The sequence below is a fragment of the Sminthopsis crassicaudata genome, chromosome X, assembly GCF_048593235.1.
Source record: "Sminthopsis crassicaudata isolate SCR6 chromosome X, ASM4859323v1, whole genome shotgun sequence".
NCBI lineage: Eukaryota > Metazoa > Chordata > Mammalia > Dasyuromorphia > Dasyuridae > Sminthopsis > Sminthopsis crassicaudata.
Window position 1 is genome coordinate 44,993,870 of NC_133623.1, and position 20,752 is coordinate 45,014,621.

Genomic DNA, 20,752 nt, shown 5'->3' on the forward strand with positions numbered 1-20,752 from the left:
TCTTGGATAAAGCATTTGTTAATAAGACCTGGGTCTCATGATCACTGGGCAAGATGCTGAAAAGGACCTTTGTGATGTGAACCCTACATCCCTTTTTCAAATTCTCTCTTTTCAGCTCCCAGCTTTCAAACAAAGCTCCTGACATTCACCTACAGCTCAAGCAGAGCTGGGTGGATGATGTCAGGAGGAGGGAAGCGAGGAGGGGGGAAAGCATATTTTTCATGCTCTGTCTATGAAATGGTTGCTTCGGTTCTTCCTCTCATCTCTCTAAGTCTCATCTCTCTTTTACAGCTTACCAGTTTCCCTCACAAATGTTCCCCACAACCACCCTGAGGAAGCCACCCAAGCATTAGCACTCCCATTTTACAGAGGAGAAAAGCTTCAGTGACTTGCCCAAGATCTCCAAACTAGTATCGAAGACTTCAACCCAGCACTTCCTACTCTGGCACTAATACTCTTTTCATTATTTCCTGGATGTCATGGAATCACAGCATTTTCAAGGAGAAAAGCAGCAGAACCCTCCAGAAAAATCCCCGTTACAATAGCGCCCCCCTCCCCAGTGAACAGGCATCTAGGCTCTGCTTGAAGACTTCCAGTTGGCGAACCCCCCTCCCCAAGCATCCATTTCTGCAGTTGTTAGAAACTAATTTTTCCTGAAATTGGATGGAAATTCAATTGGGAGGGGTTGGAATCCCACCAGCTGACATGAACAGGGCCCATTTTCGGGGTGGTAAACAAGCAAGGGACGCTTCTTTGTGTCTTTGCACGCTCGGGGCTTTGGGGACGTCTTCAGACTGCTGCCGTATTATGGTGAAGAATGAAAGAAGGACAGACCGACTGTAAAATGCCGATTGTGCTATCGTTTCATAGAATTGGAGACTGTCAAAGCTGGAGAGGGAACTTAGAGATCATGTAGCCCAGCCTCCTCATTTTACTGAGGAGAAACCCAGCTCAGAAAGGTTAAGGGCTTGGCCCAAGGTCACCCAGCAAGTCAGCGGCAGAGTTTTGTTCTTAATCTTCCTGTCTTTCCCTTCGTTTCACCTCTATTCTGTATGCTACAAGGCCCTCTTCTAAAAGTATTCAAGTCTTGCTGTGGCCCCATTAGAATGCAGGGGTCCCAAGGTCAGGCTTTCAATGGGAAGGGGAATTTTCCAACTGTGAATGAAAGTGCTCAAGGTACTATGAATGCTGTGGGAAAAAATTCCTGCTCTTTATGTACTGGATTTGAAACAGCAAGTCTAGGTCAAGAGTGGCCTCTGCTCTCATAAATATACTCCCTGGGAATCCCTTGGGCCTGGGGAGGTGAGCTCTTCATTACAGCCAGTCCCACCAAGGAAGATTTCAGAGGCCCAAGCCACAGAAAGGGCTCCGCCATGCCATTCCATTGGCTGGAGTTCAACCAGGGGAGCCCCAGCCCTCAGCTCTGGGGGGAGGGGGGCCTGGGAGGAGGATTAGCCACTTGGAGAGTGGGCTGGAGCGAATTCTTTCTTGCAGCTAGGCCCCTCTCTCCCGCCCAGCAGCCTCCCAGATCTGCCCAGGGAAGACAAACTCGCCATTTCTGTGTCACGTTCTTCAAGCCCAACAGAACCACAGAGGCAAATATCCATCCACCAGCCACCCTCCTCTTTCCCTTAAGTCTCATATCCAGGCTGTCAGCAATAATAATGATAATGGTGATGAAGACGGCACACATTTATTCTTATAATCCTTTCGGGCTTTAAAGCATCCGACAGGGGTTATTTTAGCTGTAGTTTTAGTGCTTGGTTTGCCGATTAATTTCATCCTCACAACAAGCTGAAGAGAGGTAGGTGCTGTTATTATCCTCATTTTACAAATAAGGAAACCAAGGCTCCCGGCAGATTAAATGGCTAGCTTTCGGGTTACACAGCTGGTGTCTGGGATGGGATTTGAATCTGGCTGCAGCACCTTATCTCTTAACATACCAAGGGCACTCTTCAGTAGCTCCAAAGCATTTTTTTTAAGCAAAACTGGGAAACATTAACAAAAATAGATAACATGCAGTACAACACAGATAATGTTGACTTGTGGTTTTCTAAATGACTCTGCAGCCTGCAGAGAGATCTGTTGTTATTGGAGTCTGTCACCACTACCATATCTATACTGTCTTTCTAGTCAGAACTAGCCCCATCCATTTTCTCTTAAGCTTCTCTCACATCCATCCCACTCCTCCTCTTCCCCATCCCCCCTCACCCACAGTCTGTTCCTCTGGCCACTGCTCAAGTTCACATATGCTCTCTTTATTATTTGCCTATATTCCTGGAATATCCTCTAGTTTTTCTCCTCTGACCTTTCCCACCACTTCCAGAATAACGGTCCTTATGCATACATCTCTTCCCATCATTGCTCTTTTAAAAATCATCCAAAGTTCCTTATTGCTCACTGACCAGTTACGACTCCCCTACCCTGTCATTCAACGACCTTTAGAATCCATTGCCATCACTGCTTTCCAGACATTATCTCATATTATTTCCTTCAATGGACAGCTTGGATTGCTCAAGGTCCCCCTGAACGTATCCTATGCTCTTATCTCTGCGGTTTCTCAGGCAAAAAAGCTCTCCCTATCTCTCTCTTAACATGTTGAATTCCCTTTCATCCTTAAAAAGCCAAGCCAAATTCCACCTCCTTAGGCTCCCTCAGATAGCCTTCCTAGCCTCCATAGTTGGTAACAACATTCCCCCTCAGACCTCGGGCACAATTCTGTTTTGCCCCTCTTTCGTGAAGAGCTGCTCATTTTCCTTGCCAAGGCCCGGTCCTCTATATGTAACGTTGATGTTTTTCCTTTTTGTCTTCTCTGGCATAATAACCCCCCACACAAATTGCTTTCCCTTCTAATATGCAATCTTTACCTACCTACTTCTTCCTTCCTCCCTCTGCCTACAAACATGAGCAAGTTCCCTCCATCTCTTTGTTGCCAGATCTGATAGCCTTTTTTCCAATGTTCTTGACCTCTCTGCAGCATTTGATACAGCTCACTACTCTCTCCTCTATTTTCTCTTTTCTTGGAGTTTTTGTGACACTGCTTTGGTCATGGAGTCTATTGCTGACCATTCATTTTCTTTTTAAAAAAAGGTATTTGCTGTAATCAGCCAAGATCTGCTTTCTCACCCTCCTACCCCGACCCCAACCCCCAAACGAGAACATGAGAAGAACAAAACATATCACAGACATATTAAATTCAAATACATTTCACCATTGGCTATGTCCCACCTCCCCCCCCCAAAAGGTCTCATTCTGGATTCTGAGTCCTTCAGCTCTTCATCAGGAGATGGGTAGCATGTTCAATCATCAGTGTTCTGGAATCCTGGTTTGTCATTAGCTGATAAGAGTTCAGCACAATACTGTTCTATCACAGTTATGTACTATAACGTGTTCAACCATTCCCCAGTCCATGGACACTCCTTTAGATTCCCATTCTTTGCCACCTCAAGAAGAGTTATACAGATTTTAAATCTCCTTCAAGTTTGTTTTTCTTAGAATTAATCCCTCCCTTAATCAACTCTCCTTCTACTCTTCCCCTCTCCCCCTTTCCCTGCCATTTTTAACTGTTGAGTGAAATGGATTTTTGTATGCATGTGTGTGTATGTGTGTGTGTGTGTGTGTGTGTGTGTGTGTGTGTGTGTGTGTGTGAATTCTTTCTCCTTTGGAGCATTTCAGATGAAAATGGGGTTTAAGTGTTAGCTATTCCTCCCTCACCTCCTCTTCCTTGTTGTATACGTGTCTGTGCACCCTAAGTATATGAAATAATTTTCCCCGCTCTTCCTTGCTTTTCTCTCTCCTGCCCCCAATGCATTTTTCTTCCTTTTGCTAACTATTCTTTTTTTAAGATCAGAATCTAACAGAACCATTCCCAGGCCTTGCCTCATTGGACTGCCTTTCTCCCCCCTGATGATAATAGAATTTAGGGGAGAGGGGACACATGGATCATCTTTCCATATTTGAACATAACCAGTTTACCCTTTTTAATATCACTGTTAATGTTTACCTTTATCTGTGTCTCTTCATTCTTTTATTTGAACTTGAAAGTTCAGATCTTTTCATCAGGAATGCTTGCAAGTTCCCTATTCCATTGAAGATCCCATTTTTCCCCCTCAAAATATTATACTCAGTTTTGCTGAGTGAGTTGTCCTTGGATAGAATCCCATCTCCTTTGCCTTTTGGAATATTGTATTGGAAATTGTTTATTGCTTTAGAGTGGTGGCTGCTAAATTGTGTGGGATCCTGACTGAAAGTTCTGGACTTTGGCCATAATGTTCCTGGGAGTTTTTGTTTTGAGTTTGTTTTTTTTTTTTTTTTCAGGAGGATTCTCTTGATGGGTGGATTCTTTCTCTTTCAACTTTGCCCTCTGGTTCTAAAAGATCTGCAAAGTTTTCTTTTAAGATTTCTTGAATTAAGTTAGTACAATGTTCAGATAATCAAATGATTCTTCATTTTTTCCCCCTTGATCTGTTTTCCAGATCAGTCGCTTTTGCTATGAGATATCTAACAGCTTCTATTTTTTCAGTCTTCTGACTTTGTTTTGAAATATTTGTTGTTGTCTTATGGCATCACTGACTTCAATTTAGTCCATTCAGATTTTCAGAGAGTTTGTTGCTTGGGGAAGGATTTATACCTCTCGTGCCAAACTGTTAATTCCCTTTCCAGTTCGTTCTTCCATAGCTCTCATTTTTTCCCCAATTTGTTCCTCAAGTGTTCTCATTATATTTGTAAAAGTATTTTTACCTCCTTTTTCAACTCTTGCTTTATTTCTTTGGAAATTGTAGCTGAGTTCATACCCAACTGTCTTCTTCTCAGGGACTTTTCTCATAAATATTTTGGAGTCATTTTTTCTGCCTTTGTTTTTTCGAGCATTCCTGTCACCAAAATAGCTTATTACCGTTGAGTTCTTTTTGTTTGCTCATTCTTCCAGCCTGCTTCCAGCCCTTGCTCTTAAAGTGAAGACCAGGCTCTATATATTTCTGGAGGTCTGGACTGGTCCTGTTGCTGCTTTCTTGGAATCTTGAGGTTGTGTTATTCCACAATCTCAGGGACAGGCTGGAGACTTGAAAGCTTTCATTGCTTCCAAAAGGGATCGGATCCAGGCCAACGCCTGCTGCCCCCTGGGTCTGAGCTCTGACCTTTGGGTCTGTGTAAGAATAGACTGCTGCTGAACTCTGCCCTTATCAGCCAGCTGGGAAGCTCTTGTTGGTTCAAAATTGCAGAATTGTAGGCTCCCCCTGGGTCTGGGTTTTCTGCCTTGTTTATTCCTCTTCAAGCTGTCCTAGATCCCAGAACTGAGACTTTTTTTTATGCCTGGGGCCGGAACCCACACCATTGCTGCTGCTGGCTTCTGAACATTTTCCTTTCTCTGCACACAGCCCTGGGTATCACTACTTTTCTCTCTGCCCTGAATCTGCCACCTGGATCTGAGTAGTGGGAGCTAAAACCACCATTTGGTTCCTGTCCCTGTTATGTTGCCTTGAGGTGGATCTGGGACCTCATTTTTGTGCTGATGTGCAGCTTTCCCCTGTGTGTTGGACTGCTTTTGCCCCTACTCTGTCCCTAGTGTCTGCTGACCTATCTCCCTCTGCCACTTGGGCAGGATGAAAGACTCACTGTGACTTTTCAGGATTTCTCCATCAGAATTTGGTGTGGTGCTTTTTTATAAATCTCTTTGGAGGAGCAGTGGTCAGGAACTAAGCTACATTGCTTCTTTCTGCTCTGCCATTTTGGTTCTGCTCCCAACTACTCATTTTCAATTTCTTTTAATGGTTTCTCATTCATACCCTGATTCCTGATAAGGAGAATCCCCTAAAATTATGTCTTGGGCCCTCTTTTCTTCTTACTCTTCCTTCATTCTTTCACTTGGTGACCTCAGCAGCACCTAGGCCTTAATTAGCATCTCAAGACAAAGGACTACTAGATGTGTATATCAAAACTAAGTCTCTCCCTTGAGCTCCAGTTATGTTTCTCCAGCCTCCTAGTAGACACTTCAAAATGGATCTCTTGTAGTTACTTTAAACTTAGCATATCCTAAAACAAGTCATCGTCTCTGAGTCCAAATGTACCCCTTTTTCTGTAAAGGGCTTCACCATCTTGTCAGTCACCCACTTTGACCCTTTCCGCGTTCTCCTGGGTTCCTCATTTTCTCTTATCTCCCATATCAATCAGCTATGTGGCCCTTCTCCTTGTCAAGCCAAAACCCTCTACATGTACCCTTGACCACATCCTCTCCCCATCTTTTTCAGAATATTACTCTCTATTAGATCACTATTGTGATGGAAAGAGCCATTTGCATTCAGAGAGAGAACTATGGAGAGTGAATGTGGATCAAAACATAGTATTTTTACTTTTTGTTGTTTGCTTGTTTTCTTTCTCTTATTTTTTCCTCTTTTTTTGCTGAGACAATTGGGGTTAAGTGACTTGCCCAGGGTCACCCACCTAGGAAGTGTTAAGTGTCTGAGACTAGATTTGAACTCGGGTCCTCTTGACTTCAGGGCTGGTGCTCTATCCACTGCGCCACCTAGCTGCCCCTCGTTTGGTGATTTCATAGGTTTAATTATCATTTCTCTGCAGATGATTTCCAGATCTTCATATATACCCTAATCTCTTTCCTGAGTTATAGCCTTGAATTACTTATTGCTTATTGGATTTTTCCCATTGGATATCTTATAATAATCTCAAACTTGACATATCCAAATAGAGTGATGGTCCCAGAGTTAGGAAGTAAGTTCAAATTCAGACACAGACATTTGCTAGCCCTGTGACTTTGGACATGTCACTTAATCTCTGTCTGCCTGTTTCCTCTTCAGCAAAATTGAAATAGTGCCTATCTATGAAGGTTGTTGTAAGGCCAAAATGAGATAATATTTGTAAATTGCTTTGCAAAACCTCCAGTGACATATATATATATATATATATGTGTGTGTGTGTGTGTGTGTGTGTGTGTGTGTGTGTGTATTTATATAATATATATATACATACATACACACATAAATGTATTGTTTTTGTTATTATTTCTCCCCAAGTGTTTCCTACTTTTCTGTTACTGTCAAGGTTACCACTATTCTCCTAAGCAGCCAAATGTCAAAATCTCTCAAGTCATGTGGTGGAGAGAGCCATCTGCATCCAGAGAGAGGACTATGGAGCCTTAATTAGCATCTCAAGACAAATGTGAATCACACCATAGTATTTTCATCTTTGTTGTTGTTGTTGTCGTTTGCTTGCTTGTTGTTTTCTCTCATTTTTTTTCCCTTTTTGAGTGGATTTTTCTTGTGCAGCATGATAAATGTGAGAATATGTGAGAATAGAAGAACTGCACATGTTTAACCTATATCAGATTGCTTACTATCTAGTGGAGGGGCGAGAAGGGGAAGGAGGGAAAATTTTTGGAACACAAGATTTTGTAAGGGCAAATGTTGAAAACTCTCTCTGCATGTATTTTGAAAAATAAAAAGCTATTATAAAATTATGTAATTTTAAAAAATCTGTCAAGTGAGTCAGTTTAAATCTAGCCTCAGACACCAGCTAGCTGTGCAAGTGTGGGCAAGTCACTCACCGTCTGTCTGCCTCAGTTTCCTCCTCTGTAAAATGGGAGAAAAAAGAGTACCTACCTCCCAGGGTTGTTGTGAGGACAAAATGAGACAATATTTATAAAATGCTTTTCAAAACCTCAAATGCTATATAAATGCTCTTGATGTTGTTGTTTGTTGTTATTCCCCCCCCCACAAAAGTTTTTTCCTCCTTCCCCATCACTGTCAAGGGTACCACCATTTTCATAGTCACTCAGAGTCAAAACCTGTCAAGTCCGTTTAAATCTAGCTCCAGACACTTGCAAACTGTATGAATGTGAGCAAGTCATTTAATCTCTGTTTTCCTCAGTTTCCTCCTCTGTAAAACTGGAATAATGATAGCATCTACTTTCCAGAGTAGTTGTGAGAATAAAATGGGGTAATATTTATATAATGATTTGCAAAATCTAAAATACTATACAAGGGCTGCTATCATCATCATCATCATCATCATCATCATCATCGTGTCCAAGTGAATTTTGTGTCTGATGCAGAGTTATCCAGTGGGACTCTGTTAGATGACACAGTCATGATTCAAAAAGAATCAAAGTCTAGAGCATTGGACTGAGAGGAATATAATGCCAGGTAATAGGGGAAAATGTACATTTGGGCTCAAAAAAGCACATTAATAAGTAGTACAAGGTTAGTTGTGGCTAAATATTCATTCATCTGAAAATCACCTGGGGCTTTTAGTGAACTCTAAACTCAATATAAGCCAGTAATTTGATAGAACTGATCAGAGTTCATTTTTTTCAGGTGGCTTTAAGGGTCATGGCATTTAGAACCAGGGAGATGAGGTGATCAGACACATCTGGAATACTATATTCAGCTCTGGAAACACATTTTAGGAAAGGCAATGATCATGTGGGAAGATGGCTAGTGATAGAGGCTTAGAAATAATGCTGTCCAAGGATCTCTTGGAAGGACTGAAGCTTGGTTTGCCCTGGAGAAAACAGAAGAGTTAAGGCAGGGGTTCTCAAACTACAGCCAGTGGGCCAGATGCGGCCTGCTGAGTTATGGCAAATGGGCTGAGGGGCAGAGACAGAGTGTGAGCTTTTGTTTTTACTATAGCCCCACCCTCCAACAGTCTGAGGGACAGTGAACTGGCCCCCTATTGAAAAAGTTTGAGGACCACTGAGGGGATGGGGTACAATACGTGTTTTCCAGTATTAGAAGGGCTTGGGCCGGGGCATGCAGGACTAAGAGCTCTAACTGGAAGATTTTGAGATGCAGATTTAAGCTTGATTTTAAAGGAAAACAAATGGAGCTCATAGAAGATAAATAGAAGGCTAGGGGTAGTAAGACTGAATGGCCACTGGCTGGGATTATTTTAGAGGGTCTTCCTTTCTTAATCAAGTAGAGCTTGGACAAGATGGCCTCTGAGAGGCCTTCAAAATCTGAGACCTGGTCATTCCGCAGTCTTCTTCTCTTCTATGGGAATACTCATTGACTGGAATGAGAAGTAATTGATCTCTGTATATGAAGTTCTGCAATGGTAAAGCTGGGACTTAAAGCCTACTCTTCTTAAATCATTCTCTGGCTCTTTCTTTTGGATTTCTTTGATTTCTGGCTAGCTAACAGGTCATTTGGTTTTCTAGGTTATATTTTCAGGACCATTAGGTGGGGAGAGCAGTCGTTCCCAAGTCAGAATTGCCTGTTTTGTTATCATTTTACAGAAGAGGAAACTGAGGCAGACAGCAATTGAGTAACATGGCCAGAATCCTATAGATAGCAAATGTCTGTGTCTGGATTTGAACAGATTTCCTGACTCTGGGTCCATCACTCTATTTGGACACCACTGAAATACTAGAATTTTTGTTTAGTAGATGTATGGAGTGTGTCCTATTCTGCTCTTCCCTGTTTTAGCAATTCCACTTGTTGACTCGCCCCAGAAGAAAAGGGGAGCAAGCAGGTGCACCTTTTACCTAGCAGTGGTGGAAGCTTCTTCCCTGTACTGCCCATCCCTTACCTATGAATCTCCAAATATCCCCCGGTGCAGAATAGAAATGTTCCTTTTGAACAATGCAGGCATAGAGGAGGAATCTAAGTTCACACCCTTTTCCTAGAGCCATGAAATCACATCAGAGCTCTCTCTGGCTAAGGCTGCCTGCCCCTCTGGCTTCCCCACTTCAATCAATGCTTTCAGCATTTAGCCACTTTGGTCTAGCTTCCCAAGGACCCTTCCCTCCATTTGACTCCTCTTGTCCGATCCTTTGCCAAGCTCTGCCAGTTTTGCCTCCCCATTATCTTTCCCATCTCTCCTCTCTCGGTTCCCATGGCTACCACTCTAGTACAGTACATTACCACTCAGTTATCCCATCTATAAAGTGGCAATGATAATAATAACACATATTCTATGTAACTCACATTGTGAGGTTGCTAGGTGATGCAGTGGGTAATAATGCTAGACTTGGCGTCCCAAAGAGCAGACTTGAAATCCTTTCTCAGACTCTTCCTAGCTTTGTGACCCTGCGCAAGTCTGGATGCTCCAGTAAATGGGCTTAATTAATAATCAATAATAATCATAGTGCCTTCCTCCCAGGATTGAGGTGGGAACCATTAAATGAGCTTACATGTGTACCCTGCTTTGGAAGCCTGAAAGTGCTAGAGAAATGCTGGCTATCCCAGTTATTATTATTCTAATGCTGACCTATCACTGTTGTTTTACAACAGTGTTTTACAACAACTGGTCTCCATGTTCCTCTTTCCAGTTCCTTTTCCATTGCTGACAGATCTTTATGCATAGGTCTGGTGATATCATTCCCCCTACTCGTTAGTGGCCCTCCATTGTCTATAAAGTTTTGAGTTGATCTGGCAATCCAGGCCTCCAGTATGTTCACCACGTTACATTTCTTTTTTAAAAATTTTTTAAAAATAGTTTTTATTTACCAGACATATGCCTGGGTAATTTTACAGCATTGACAATTGCCAAACCTTTTGTTCCAATTTTTCCCCTCCTTCCCCCCCCCCAGATGGCAGGTTGACCAATACATGTTAAATATGTTAAAGTATAATAAATACAATATATGTATACATGTCCATACAGTTGTTCTGCTGTACAAGAGGAATCTGAATATGAAATAGTGTACAATTAACCTGTGAAGGAAATCCAAAATGTAGGCGGACAAAAATAGAGGGATTGGGAATTCTATGTAGTGGTTCCTAGTCATCTCCCAGAGTTCTTTCGCTGGGTGTAGCTGCTTCAGTTCATTCCTGCTCTATTGGAGCTGATTTGGTTCATCTCATTGTTGGAGAGGGCCACGTCCATCAGAATTGATCATCATACAGTATTGTTGTTTAAGTGTATAGTGATCCCCTAGTTCTGCTCGTTTCACTCAGCATCAGTTGATGTAAGTCTCCTCAGGCCTCTCTGTATTCCTCCTGCTGGTCATTTCTTACAGAACAATAATATTCCATAACATTCATATACTACAATTTATTCAGACAGTCTCCAATTGATGGGCATCCACTCAGTTTCCAGTTTCTGGCCACTACAAAAGGGGCTGCCACAAACATTCTTGCACATTCTGGTCTCTTTCCCTTCTTTAAGATCTCTTTGGGATATAAGTCCAGTAGTAACACTACTAGGTCAAAGGGTATACACAGTTTGATAACTTTTTGAGCATAGTTCCAAATTGCTCTCTAGAATGGCCAGATGTATTCACAGTTCCACCAACAATGTATCAGTGTCCCTGTTTGCCCACATCCCCTCCAACATTGCGCATTATCTTTCCCTGTCATTCTAGCCAATGACAGGTGTTTAGTAGCACCTTATATTTCAAGCTTACCCCATACTCTTCTACTCTGCTCTGCTGCAGCTGAATATGGCGACTGATCCACTGACCGTACGAAGAATGTGCCCTGTACTTTTCCATCTCCATGGTTTTGCCCAAGCCGTGACCTCTTGGATTGTCTTTTCTCTTCTCTCAATTTCAGATGTACCTCTTCTCCCCTAGTCGATAGCACCCTCTGATGTCATTCAGCACATGGTTTTGTAATTGTCTTTGGAGACTATCTTAATATTATGCATTATTTATTATCTGTGCATGTGTAATGCCTCCAGAAAGAAAGGGCCTGTCTCTGAAACAAATTTTACACCTCATCTAGTGTCTAGCACAGTGCATTTGGGAGCTTTTCTTGAACTTAATGGAATCACGTGGTCCTCATTTGAGATGAGAAAATTGAGGCTCCATGAGGACTGAGTGTGTTGCCCAGGCCTCTTTGTCTCTGCAGTGTGGCCTTTTTTTCCATTGGAAGAACCAGAATGAGGCTAGGTCCACATTACCCATTGGAGGGTCATTCTGTGATTTCTAGTGACTCAGGATTTTCTAGGTTGAGATATTTGGGAGGAAGTAAAGTGATGTGTGAAATAAGGGAGCAACAAGGAGGACTACTCTAGGAACATGATATTCTTTCTGTAGAAGCAGCTGGGGCCATACTGGATTGATAAAGCTGAAAGAACTATATTCAAATCTTGCCTTGGATCCTTACAAACCATGTGGCCCTGGCATAGTAACCTTGAAGGACTATTGTGGGGATCAAATGAGATAATATCAAGTACTTTGCAAATGTTAGGGCCATTTTAGATATTAGTCTGTCTAATGACTTTATTAGATTGTAAGCTTTGTGAGTAAAGGCCAGCTCCTTTCTGAACGGTTTTAGTTTAAATGGGGGCAAGAAAAGACAAAGAATGAACAATAAGAGGGTGATAGAAAAAGAGAGAGAGTGGATATGTAAAATAGCCTTTATGAAAAACTATAGGTGGGGCAGCTAGATGGCACAGTGGATAGAGCACCAGCCCTGAAGTCAGGAGGACCTGAGTTCAATTCTGGTCTCAGACACTTCACACTTCCTAGCTGTGTGACCCGGGCAAGTCACTTAACCCCAGTTACTTCAGCAAAAAACAAAACAAAACAAAACAAAAAAAAAAACAAAAAAAAAACTATACACAAAGCACCAGGGATACAAATTTATAAAACTGAATCAGTCCCCATGCTCAAGGAACTTGCATTCTAGTAGGAAGAGAAGACATATAGAATGACCAGGAAAAGGGAATTTTGGTCTGTAAAGTTACAGGGATAGTGAATAGGGACATGGGAGAATTAATTGACACAGCTTTTTCCAGAAGCAGTGGTAGTGAAGGTGCAGAGTTCTCAGTACACATGATGGAAGAGCAATCAGCAAGAGGGAAACTTGGGTACATAACGCTAGGATGTGAACTGGGGCCTGGTCTAGCTAGGATCACATGAGTTTGTCTCCCTCCCTTCCTAATCAGAACAGCTAAGGCACAGGGTAGGATTTTCAAAGTTGAGTGTATTAACCCCTCCAGGGCATGGTCTCTGGGCAGGAAGTGGCAGGAACACATAATGAAAACATGTAGGAAAGAAGACAGGAAAATGTCCAGAGTGGGATAGGAAGGGAGGGAGAGGTAGAGGAAAGGAAGAAAGAAGAGAAAAGAGGCAGTGAAGATGAAGGTGAGGGAACTTATCTCAGAGCTTTCTGGCTTCGAGTCCATCCAACTTCCATTTGGTACCGATATTCCCTTAGTTTTCAGAAAACAAATACAACTTGTTGTCAGGCAGATTCAGGTTCCCATGTTTTGCCTGGACTGCTGTAAAAACCTCCTACTTAGTCTCTTTGTCTCCAATTTATGCCATTTCTACACATCCTCCATACATATGTCAAGGCTGATTATATTATAGCTCCCAAGATAGTGAGATGGTGCAATGAACAGAGCACTAGATCTGGACTCAGAGAAACCTGAGTTCAAATCCAGTATCAGACACCTAATAGTTATGTGTCCACAAGTCACTTGATCTCTGTTTGACTTGGTTTCTTCAACTGTAAAGTGGGTGCAATAATGGAATGAGAAGGCTGTGAGCAAATGAAATAATATTTGTAAAAAGTGTTTTGCCCAGTGCCTGGCACCCAGTGGATGCTATCTAAATGCTTAATCCCTTCTCTTTCTCCCACCCCAGTGTCACAAAATCATCTTCCCCTTCTTTTTGATATCTCTGGGCGCGTGGATCTAAGTTTCAGAAATCAGTGATCTTGAATCTCTGGGACACCAGAGATTTTGACCCAGGTAACATTTTCACCTGTCAGTGTTGGGATTTCTCCAGTAACGGATGATTCAGAGCTGAGGGTTTGGGCAGTTGATGGACTGATTTCCCTTCTCCCTAAGGCATTTTCAGAAGAGCCCAGTGAGCTATTGCATTAACATTGTTGTTAATGCTGTAGCATAAATCTTACACCAAAAATAGACTTGTAAGCATTGAGAGTGCTGTGCAGGTGGATGTTTCCATCCTCTATGTGGGAAGGAGAGCACTGGACTCCAGGCTGTGAAGCGGAGGGTCTGGGTTAGCTTGGCGACCTTGGGGAATGTACTTTCCTCCTGGGAGTTGATTTTCTTATCTGTAAAATCGGGATTATTGCCTGACTTATTTTACCTCATCATCAGGGCTGGCATAACGCTTGAATGAGGGAAGGTGTGTAAGCTGTTTGTCAACCATGAAATATGATTATATCGATCCCCCAACATCTCCATTTCTTTCTAAATGCAGAAATATTGTTTTGTGAATGCTCCACAGTTCTAAACAGAGAGTACCATTGAAAGGTATCCATCTCCTCTGGCCTGCGTACAAGGTCCTTGAAATGTACTCTTACCTGTAGAAAATTCTAAGGACCCCAGGGCCTCCCATTGCTGGAAATGTCATGGGATCGTCAGTTTTGAGCTAAAAGGGAGCTCAGAGGCTGCCTGGCTCACTTTCCAGATGTGTGGGTACTGACACTGAGAGAAGGGAGGGGACACATCACGATCACCCAGCTAGTAATTCTTAGCACTGGGATTTGAATCCATGTCCTCCAAGTCCAGCTCTTTCCATTGTATCTCATTGTACCTTACTAACCATTGTAGGCTACAGAGCCATCTTTTCCTATTGGATTAGGAGCTTTCCCCCTTCTTTGGGATTCTTCTGGGATTGGGGGAGCAGTTGGTTACTACTGTAGTACTTTACTAGTAGTAACATGGCAAACGTGGCTACTACTCTCATGTTGGTGGAAGCATCCCAGACTGATATTTTCTTTCTTTTTCAGATTGGCAAGCTCTGTGCCCATTCTCAGCAGCGGCAATATAGATCGGCTTATTATCCTGAAGATCTGTTTATTGACAAGAGAGTATTAAAAGTTGCTCATGTAGAACATGAAGAAACCTTATCCAGCAGGAGGAGGTGAGAATTTGGTTTGTTCCGTTACGACACACAATTGCCAATTGTGTCTTAAGGTTACAAAATAATCTCAGGGAAAAGCTTGGTAAATGCACATTGTACAACCTTTCTGAGGAAAGTGTGTGATTAATTAAATTGTGTCATCGGGCATTTTCAAAGAAGGCTCAGGTAGCACTAGATCATAGCTAGCCTATTCTCCTGAACTCGTGGAATGTGAGAGCTGGAAAGGACCTTCGCGGTCATGGAGCTCACAGATATCAGATGCATGGCCCATGATGCTCCTGCCAGTGGCCCGAACCCCGGATACAAATGGAATCGGGAAAGAGTCCCCCAAATAAATAATAATGCAAGCAGAGATAACGTTACCTCTTAAAAGTAAATCAGGCTGCAGCTTTCAGGGGTCCTGGGATATGGTTTCTCTCTGAGTTTGACACCACTGTTGTAGCCCAATCTCATTTTGCACATGAAGAAATGGAGGCAGAGAGAAGCTAAGGATTTGTCCAGAGTCAAGCAGCTACTAAAGTGGCATTAAATATGTATATGGGTGTGTGTGTGTGTGTGTGTGTGTGTGTGTGTGTGTGTGTGTGTGCACGTATCAAAGGAACACAGGGTATGGTATTTAGAGTAGGCTCCTTCAGATATATTTGTGGATTAAATCATAAAATGTCAGAGCTACAGGGGACCTTAGCAACCATCTCGTCTGGTTGTTAGGAGGTAATATGGAAAGAAAACTGGGTTGGGACAGCTGGCTGGAATCCTAGTTCTGTTTCTTTTACTACTTATGTCTGGCCTTGACTGAGTCCTTCCTTTCTCTGGGCCTCAGTTTATTCACCTGTCAAATGACAGATATGGACTGGATGACCTTGCCGACCGCTCGGCTTTAAAGTCCACAGACCTCCTTGATTTATATGGGAGGACGCTGAGTTCCAGAGAAGGACTAGTGAGCTGTACAAGGTCACAAAGCTAGACTGGCCCTGAGCCCAGGTCTCCTGATTCCCAGCCCAGTGCTCATAAAACACTTTATGCTAGGAGTCTGGCTCGGCTGGGATTTTTTTTTAAATGACAGTCTTGGCTGCTCCCATTGGGAACAACAATGCCTTGTGGAGGCATTAGCTCCAGACTGGCTCGGACACAAAGAAGCCGGGTGAGCGTACATGCACCAGCACACTGCTCTGACTTGAGGCTGCAATCGATCGACTGGTTTGAAGAGAGCCTCTTGGTTCTTAACTCTTAGGACTGCAGTTGAAGGACTGAATAACAAGTAATATAACAAAGGTTGTGGCAGCTAGAAGAAAGCAGCAGAATATAGTGGAAAAACCCTAAATTAGGACTCAGAAGACCCAGCTTGGAGGCTCAGCTCTGCTACTAGCTGGCTTTGTGTCCTTGGATCATAGAAGGAGAGGGGTTTTTGAAAAATTCAGCAACTGTTCATGCGTTTGTCATGCCGACTGTGTGCAGGGCACTGCTGGGGATTGAAAAATAGCAAATAAATGCTTTTAAAAGTTGACCATTGGCATTCAAGGCATCTGGAGGCTCGGTGTGGGGAACCTGGAAGAAGAGTCCCCTCTGGGGTGGGGAGGGGGGGCGTGTTAGAAAAGCATAAACATAGCCATACCTCTATTTTTTTTTTTTTTTTTTTTTGCAGAGAGGCAGGGGACAGTGGGGGTAAAATAAGGCCGGCGTTGGCAGATGTGGCCCAAGGGTCCGTTTGTTTTGCTTAACTGTACTTCTTTATTAAGAAAGAAGGTCCTTACTGGGATGGGGGGGGGGGAGCATTGGGAAGTGCTGATTTTTTTTTTAAAGAGTATCAATGAAAAATTACAAAGAAGAAAAAAAAACAAAAGGCAAATTCATGACACCAAAGGGCCCCCTGAAGAAAGCTTCTAGGATCGCTTCAGACAAACGGCTGAAACAGCCCTTCCTCAGTCTGGACACAAAGGCTGCCTCACACCCCCCTCCCTCGTAGTGGCAGAAAAATTGACATCAGCACTTTGAAATCTCACTCAACAGGGAGAGCAGTCCTTGCTCCCCCCCAACCACCTCTAAGGAAAGTTGGCCCCATTTTGTAATTGAAAACAAGAAAGATTTGGTCAAAAAAAAGGAAGGAGGAAGAGGGGAGCCTCCTTCTTAACTCTGATTCCCCTCTTTCCTTCAGAGATCATCTATGTGTCTGCCTTTGTGAAATTTCTGCTGATAGTGTCATAGGATTGGCGATTTAGAGCCAAAATGGATCTCAGAGATCTTGTTGTCTACAAGCTGCTCGACCCCCCCCTTCCCCCATTTTATAAATATGCAAACTGAGGCCCAGGCAGCTGAAGTGAGATCACTCAGGTAGTAGGCAACAGAGCTGGGATTGGAGGATTTAGAGTGGGGATTCAGTATTTTCAAGGGATTTTTTTTTTTTTTTCATTTTCAGTATGAATAAACCAGTAGCCCAGAAAGAGCAATGTGTTTTATGCCAGATCGCACAGATAGTCAATAACAAAGACAAGATTCGGCCTGGGATTCTTTGGCTCTAAATAGAACATCCTTTTCGCTCCATCATTTTGTCCAATTCAGTCCAATGGCGGTGGGGAGGAGTTCAGGCGGGCTGATGTTTTGCTTCTCTTCGATATTTGGGGGATTTCTCTTGGCAGCCAGTCGACGTGTCTGTCAGTTACACTGTAGTCTCTACACAGTGTTCTGCTTGTTCCACATCGCCCTCCCCCTCCCCCTCCCCCCATCGCCATTTCAATTGAAAAGAGAAGAAAGGAAGGGGCCTTTGTCGTCACCATCCCTGCGTGTGGCGGAGGCAGCCTGTCTGGATCTGATTATGAGCTGCAAAGCTGCTCATCTGTCTTATTAAAAAGCCCACTTGCACAGGAAGGAGTATGGCCTTTGGCTGTCTTGAAAAGTCATCTGTTTGAGTTGCCTGCCCCCATCTGGGTGGTTTGAGACCCACAGCACATTTGGGGAGTAGCTTCATTGTGTTTCTAGTGGATTGATGATTTTCAATATTCTTTTTGGGCAAATTGGGCCTCTCCACAGCACTATCACTTAGAACTCCCTTATAATAAGATGGCACCCCAGGAAGAAGGTTTCAGATTAAAAGGGAGGCTTTTCTTCTAGGAGCCATCTTCCCCACTCCACTGGCACATGGCACAACCCTATCCTGCCTTTGTTAGCTGGCCTTCGAAAGTGGCCGTGGCCACGGAAGTACCGACTCTACGGCCAGTTTGGTGATGAGGCTCTCTGGAAACTGCCAGGTCGGGCCTCGGACGTGACACGTGCGGCCCGTCTCTGGGCCAGATTTAAAGCTTTTCTTTCCTGCCCAGAAAGTGTCATCAAAGCTTGTGTTTAGTAGACATGAGCTCCAAGAACCAGCCCGGGAGCACCTCCATGCCGGAGCACTTCCTGGGAAGATGTCTCTGCTGTGGGGCTTTGTTGAATCAAGCATTGTGTAGTGGAAATCATGTCAGATTTCAGGGGGCCCAACTTCAAACTTATCTCCTGTGTAACATCAGGTATCTCACTTAACCTCTCTGGGTCTCAGTTTAGATTTCTGTAGAATGAAGCAGCTGGATGATAATAATCTCAAAAGTCCCCTTTGGCTTTAAATATTATGGCCTTAGAGGACTTAAAACATCCTTTTTCTTTATCTTTATTATTGAATTCTGACTTGGCCTTTAATGTCTAACTCCAGTATTGTAACTAACATTGAATATGTGAACAAAACACCTAAAAAAACCCTAAATAGTTAACATTTATATAGTGCTTACTGTGTGCCAAGTACTTTACAATTCATATCTAATTTGATCGTCCCAACCACCCTGGGAGGTAGTTGCTATTATTATCCCCATTTCACAAATGAGAAAAGTGAGGCAAATAGAAGTTAAGTCATTTGCTTTGAGTCACACAGTGAATAAATATCAGAGGCCAGATTTGAATTCAAGTCCTCCTGGTTTCAGGCTCAGCATTCTATCTGTTGCCACCACCTAGCTGTCCCATTACTGCCTGCATTAGCTTGGACAAGTCACTTAATAATCCTAAGCCTCAGTTCCTTTATCTATAAATGAAGGAGTTGAATTTCCAACTGCAAGTCTACGATCCTATAGTCCAAGCTCTGGTTAAGGATCTTTAAGTCATTCAATTTCAGATACTATTGAGTTGAACTTTTTTTAAAAAAAAAAAAAAAGAAACTTCAAACTCTTAAAAGATTTCTTCCATCTTATATATGAGGGCTTCTCATTCTCTCTTTTTTTAAAATGGAAGATAAATTCAGTTACCAAGATTTCGCTTTCTTTTGGCAGGAATAGAGGGAGAAGCTTTTGTTTCTCCTGGACCCAGGCTCCAAGTTCTCATTGGTGTGACCGTTCTAATGGTACACACAGTCTAACCATGGAGACCCTCTCATCCTAGCTGACTCTTGTGGGTCTGAGTTTCCACAAATGAGATGCTACCATGGCAGAAAACCTCTGTTTCCTTATAATTTATTTTTGCTTCACTGTAGCCAGATACTTGAACTTCCTTTGGCTCTGTTTCCCAGAATCCATCATGAGAAACTAAGAGGGTTAAAAAGAATAGGAAAGTCCTTTCTTATGCTTCCAGGAAAACCCAGTCCCTCATTTGAACCTCCTAATTCATATCTTTTCCTCTAGTTTCTGCTCAATCCCATCCATTCTTCATTCAGTTTTCAAAATAATTCTGACCATTTCATTCCACTGCTCAAAAATCATCAGAAGTTCCCCATTGGGACAGCTAAGTGGCAGTGAATAGAGCGCTGGGTCTGCAATTAGGAAGACTCATCTCCCTATGTTCAAATCAAATTGCTATCTATATGACCATGGGCAAGTCACTTTACCCTGTTTGCCTCAGTTTCCTCACCTGTAAAATGGACTGGAGAAGGAAATGGCAAACCATTCCAGTATCTTTGCCAAGAAGATGGAATCACAAAGAGCCACCACTTGACTAAAAAATGACACAGCAATCTAACAATTCCCTATTGCTTCTAGGATAAAAGATAAACCATTTGCCTGTCATTGAGATCCTCCACAGTCTTGTTTCAAGATTATTTGACGTTACCCCCCTTTACTAATTCTGAACCCTAACCAACATAGTCCAGTCTCCATTCCCTCAATCTTGTCCTGCCTTTCCCTCCCTCTATGAATTCCTACAGGCTCTCTTTCTCTATGCTGGAAACACAGTGGATGGCCTCTGAGGTTGTTTCAAGTTCTTCAAACCAATCAATTCATGAACTTTTCATACCTGTGCCTGTTGAGAGGCTTCTCTTCCCTCAAGTTCGACTCAGGCTCCATGTTTGTCACAAATCCTTTATGAATCCCTCAATAATAGTTAATGTTCTCTCCCTCCTCAAATCTCCTTGGAGCATTTTGTCTGTGATTCTCCTTGATTTTTAAGACAGTCTACCTTGTATCATACTTATATGTTTATATGTGAAATCTCCTTCCATTAGATTGTAAGCTCCTTGAAAGGAGGATTTTATCACTTTTTCTCTTTGTCTGCCAAGGAACTTGCACATAGTAGGTTTATTTAATAAATGCTTGTTGACAGACAAAAGTGCTGTTCAGAAGGCCCTACTGGGGGGGGGCGGCTTAAGTTTCTTCAGCTACTGTTAGTGAAAGTGGTGACCAGGGATTCTGAGGTGGGAAAAGGCCTAAGGGATAATGTCTTCATTAAGCAAAGAAACATCATTTCCCAGAGACTAATGACCATATTCTATTTCCTTTATGGGGGGAAACTGCTCAGCCATCCGCTTTGAATCTTAGAGTTTCAATTCTTGGGGAACTGCGTCGTTGCCTTGTAAAACAGTTCCTTGCTCCTATTAGCCCATAATTGAACCCATCTTTTTCTTCTGTGTGAAGCTGTGATGTTGACTTTTATTTTCTGAGCCCTATACTAAGCCTCTTCTCTTTGGAAATGGACAGCCATCGAGAGTGGCCTGGGATAACAGAAACCAGG

General features: G+C 42.8%; 1 protein-coding gene across 3 annotated transcripts in view; it reads left to right on the top strand.

Annotated features, from left to right (window-relative positions):
- Positions 1 to 20,752, top strand: part of GPC3 (glypican 3) — a 742,965-nt gene that overhangs the window by 430,824 nt on the left and 291,389 nt on the right. For all 3 annotated transcript variants that reach the window (XM_074278656.1, XM_074278655.1, XM_074278657.1), the window contains one exon: positions 14,664 to 14,797. In XM_074278656.1, coding sequence (XP_074134757.1) covers positions 14,664 to 14,797 — 134 coding nt within the window. The remainder of the gene's footprint in view (positions 1 to 14,663; positions 14,798 to 20,752) is intronic.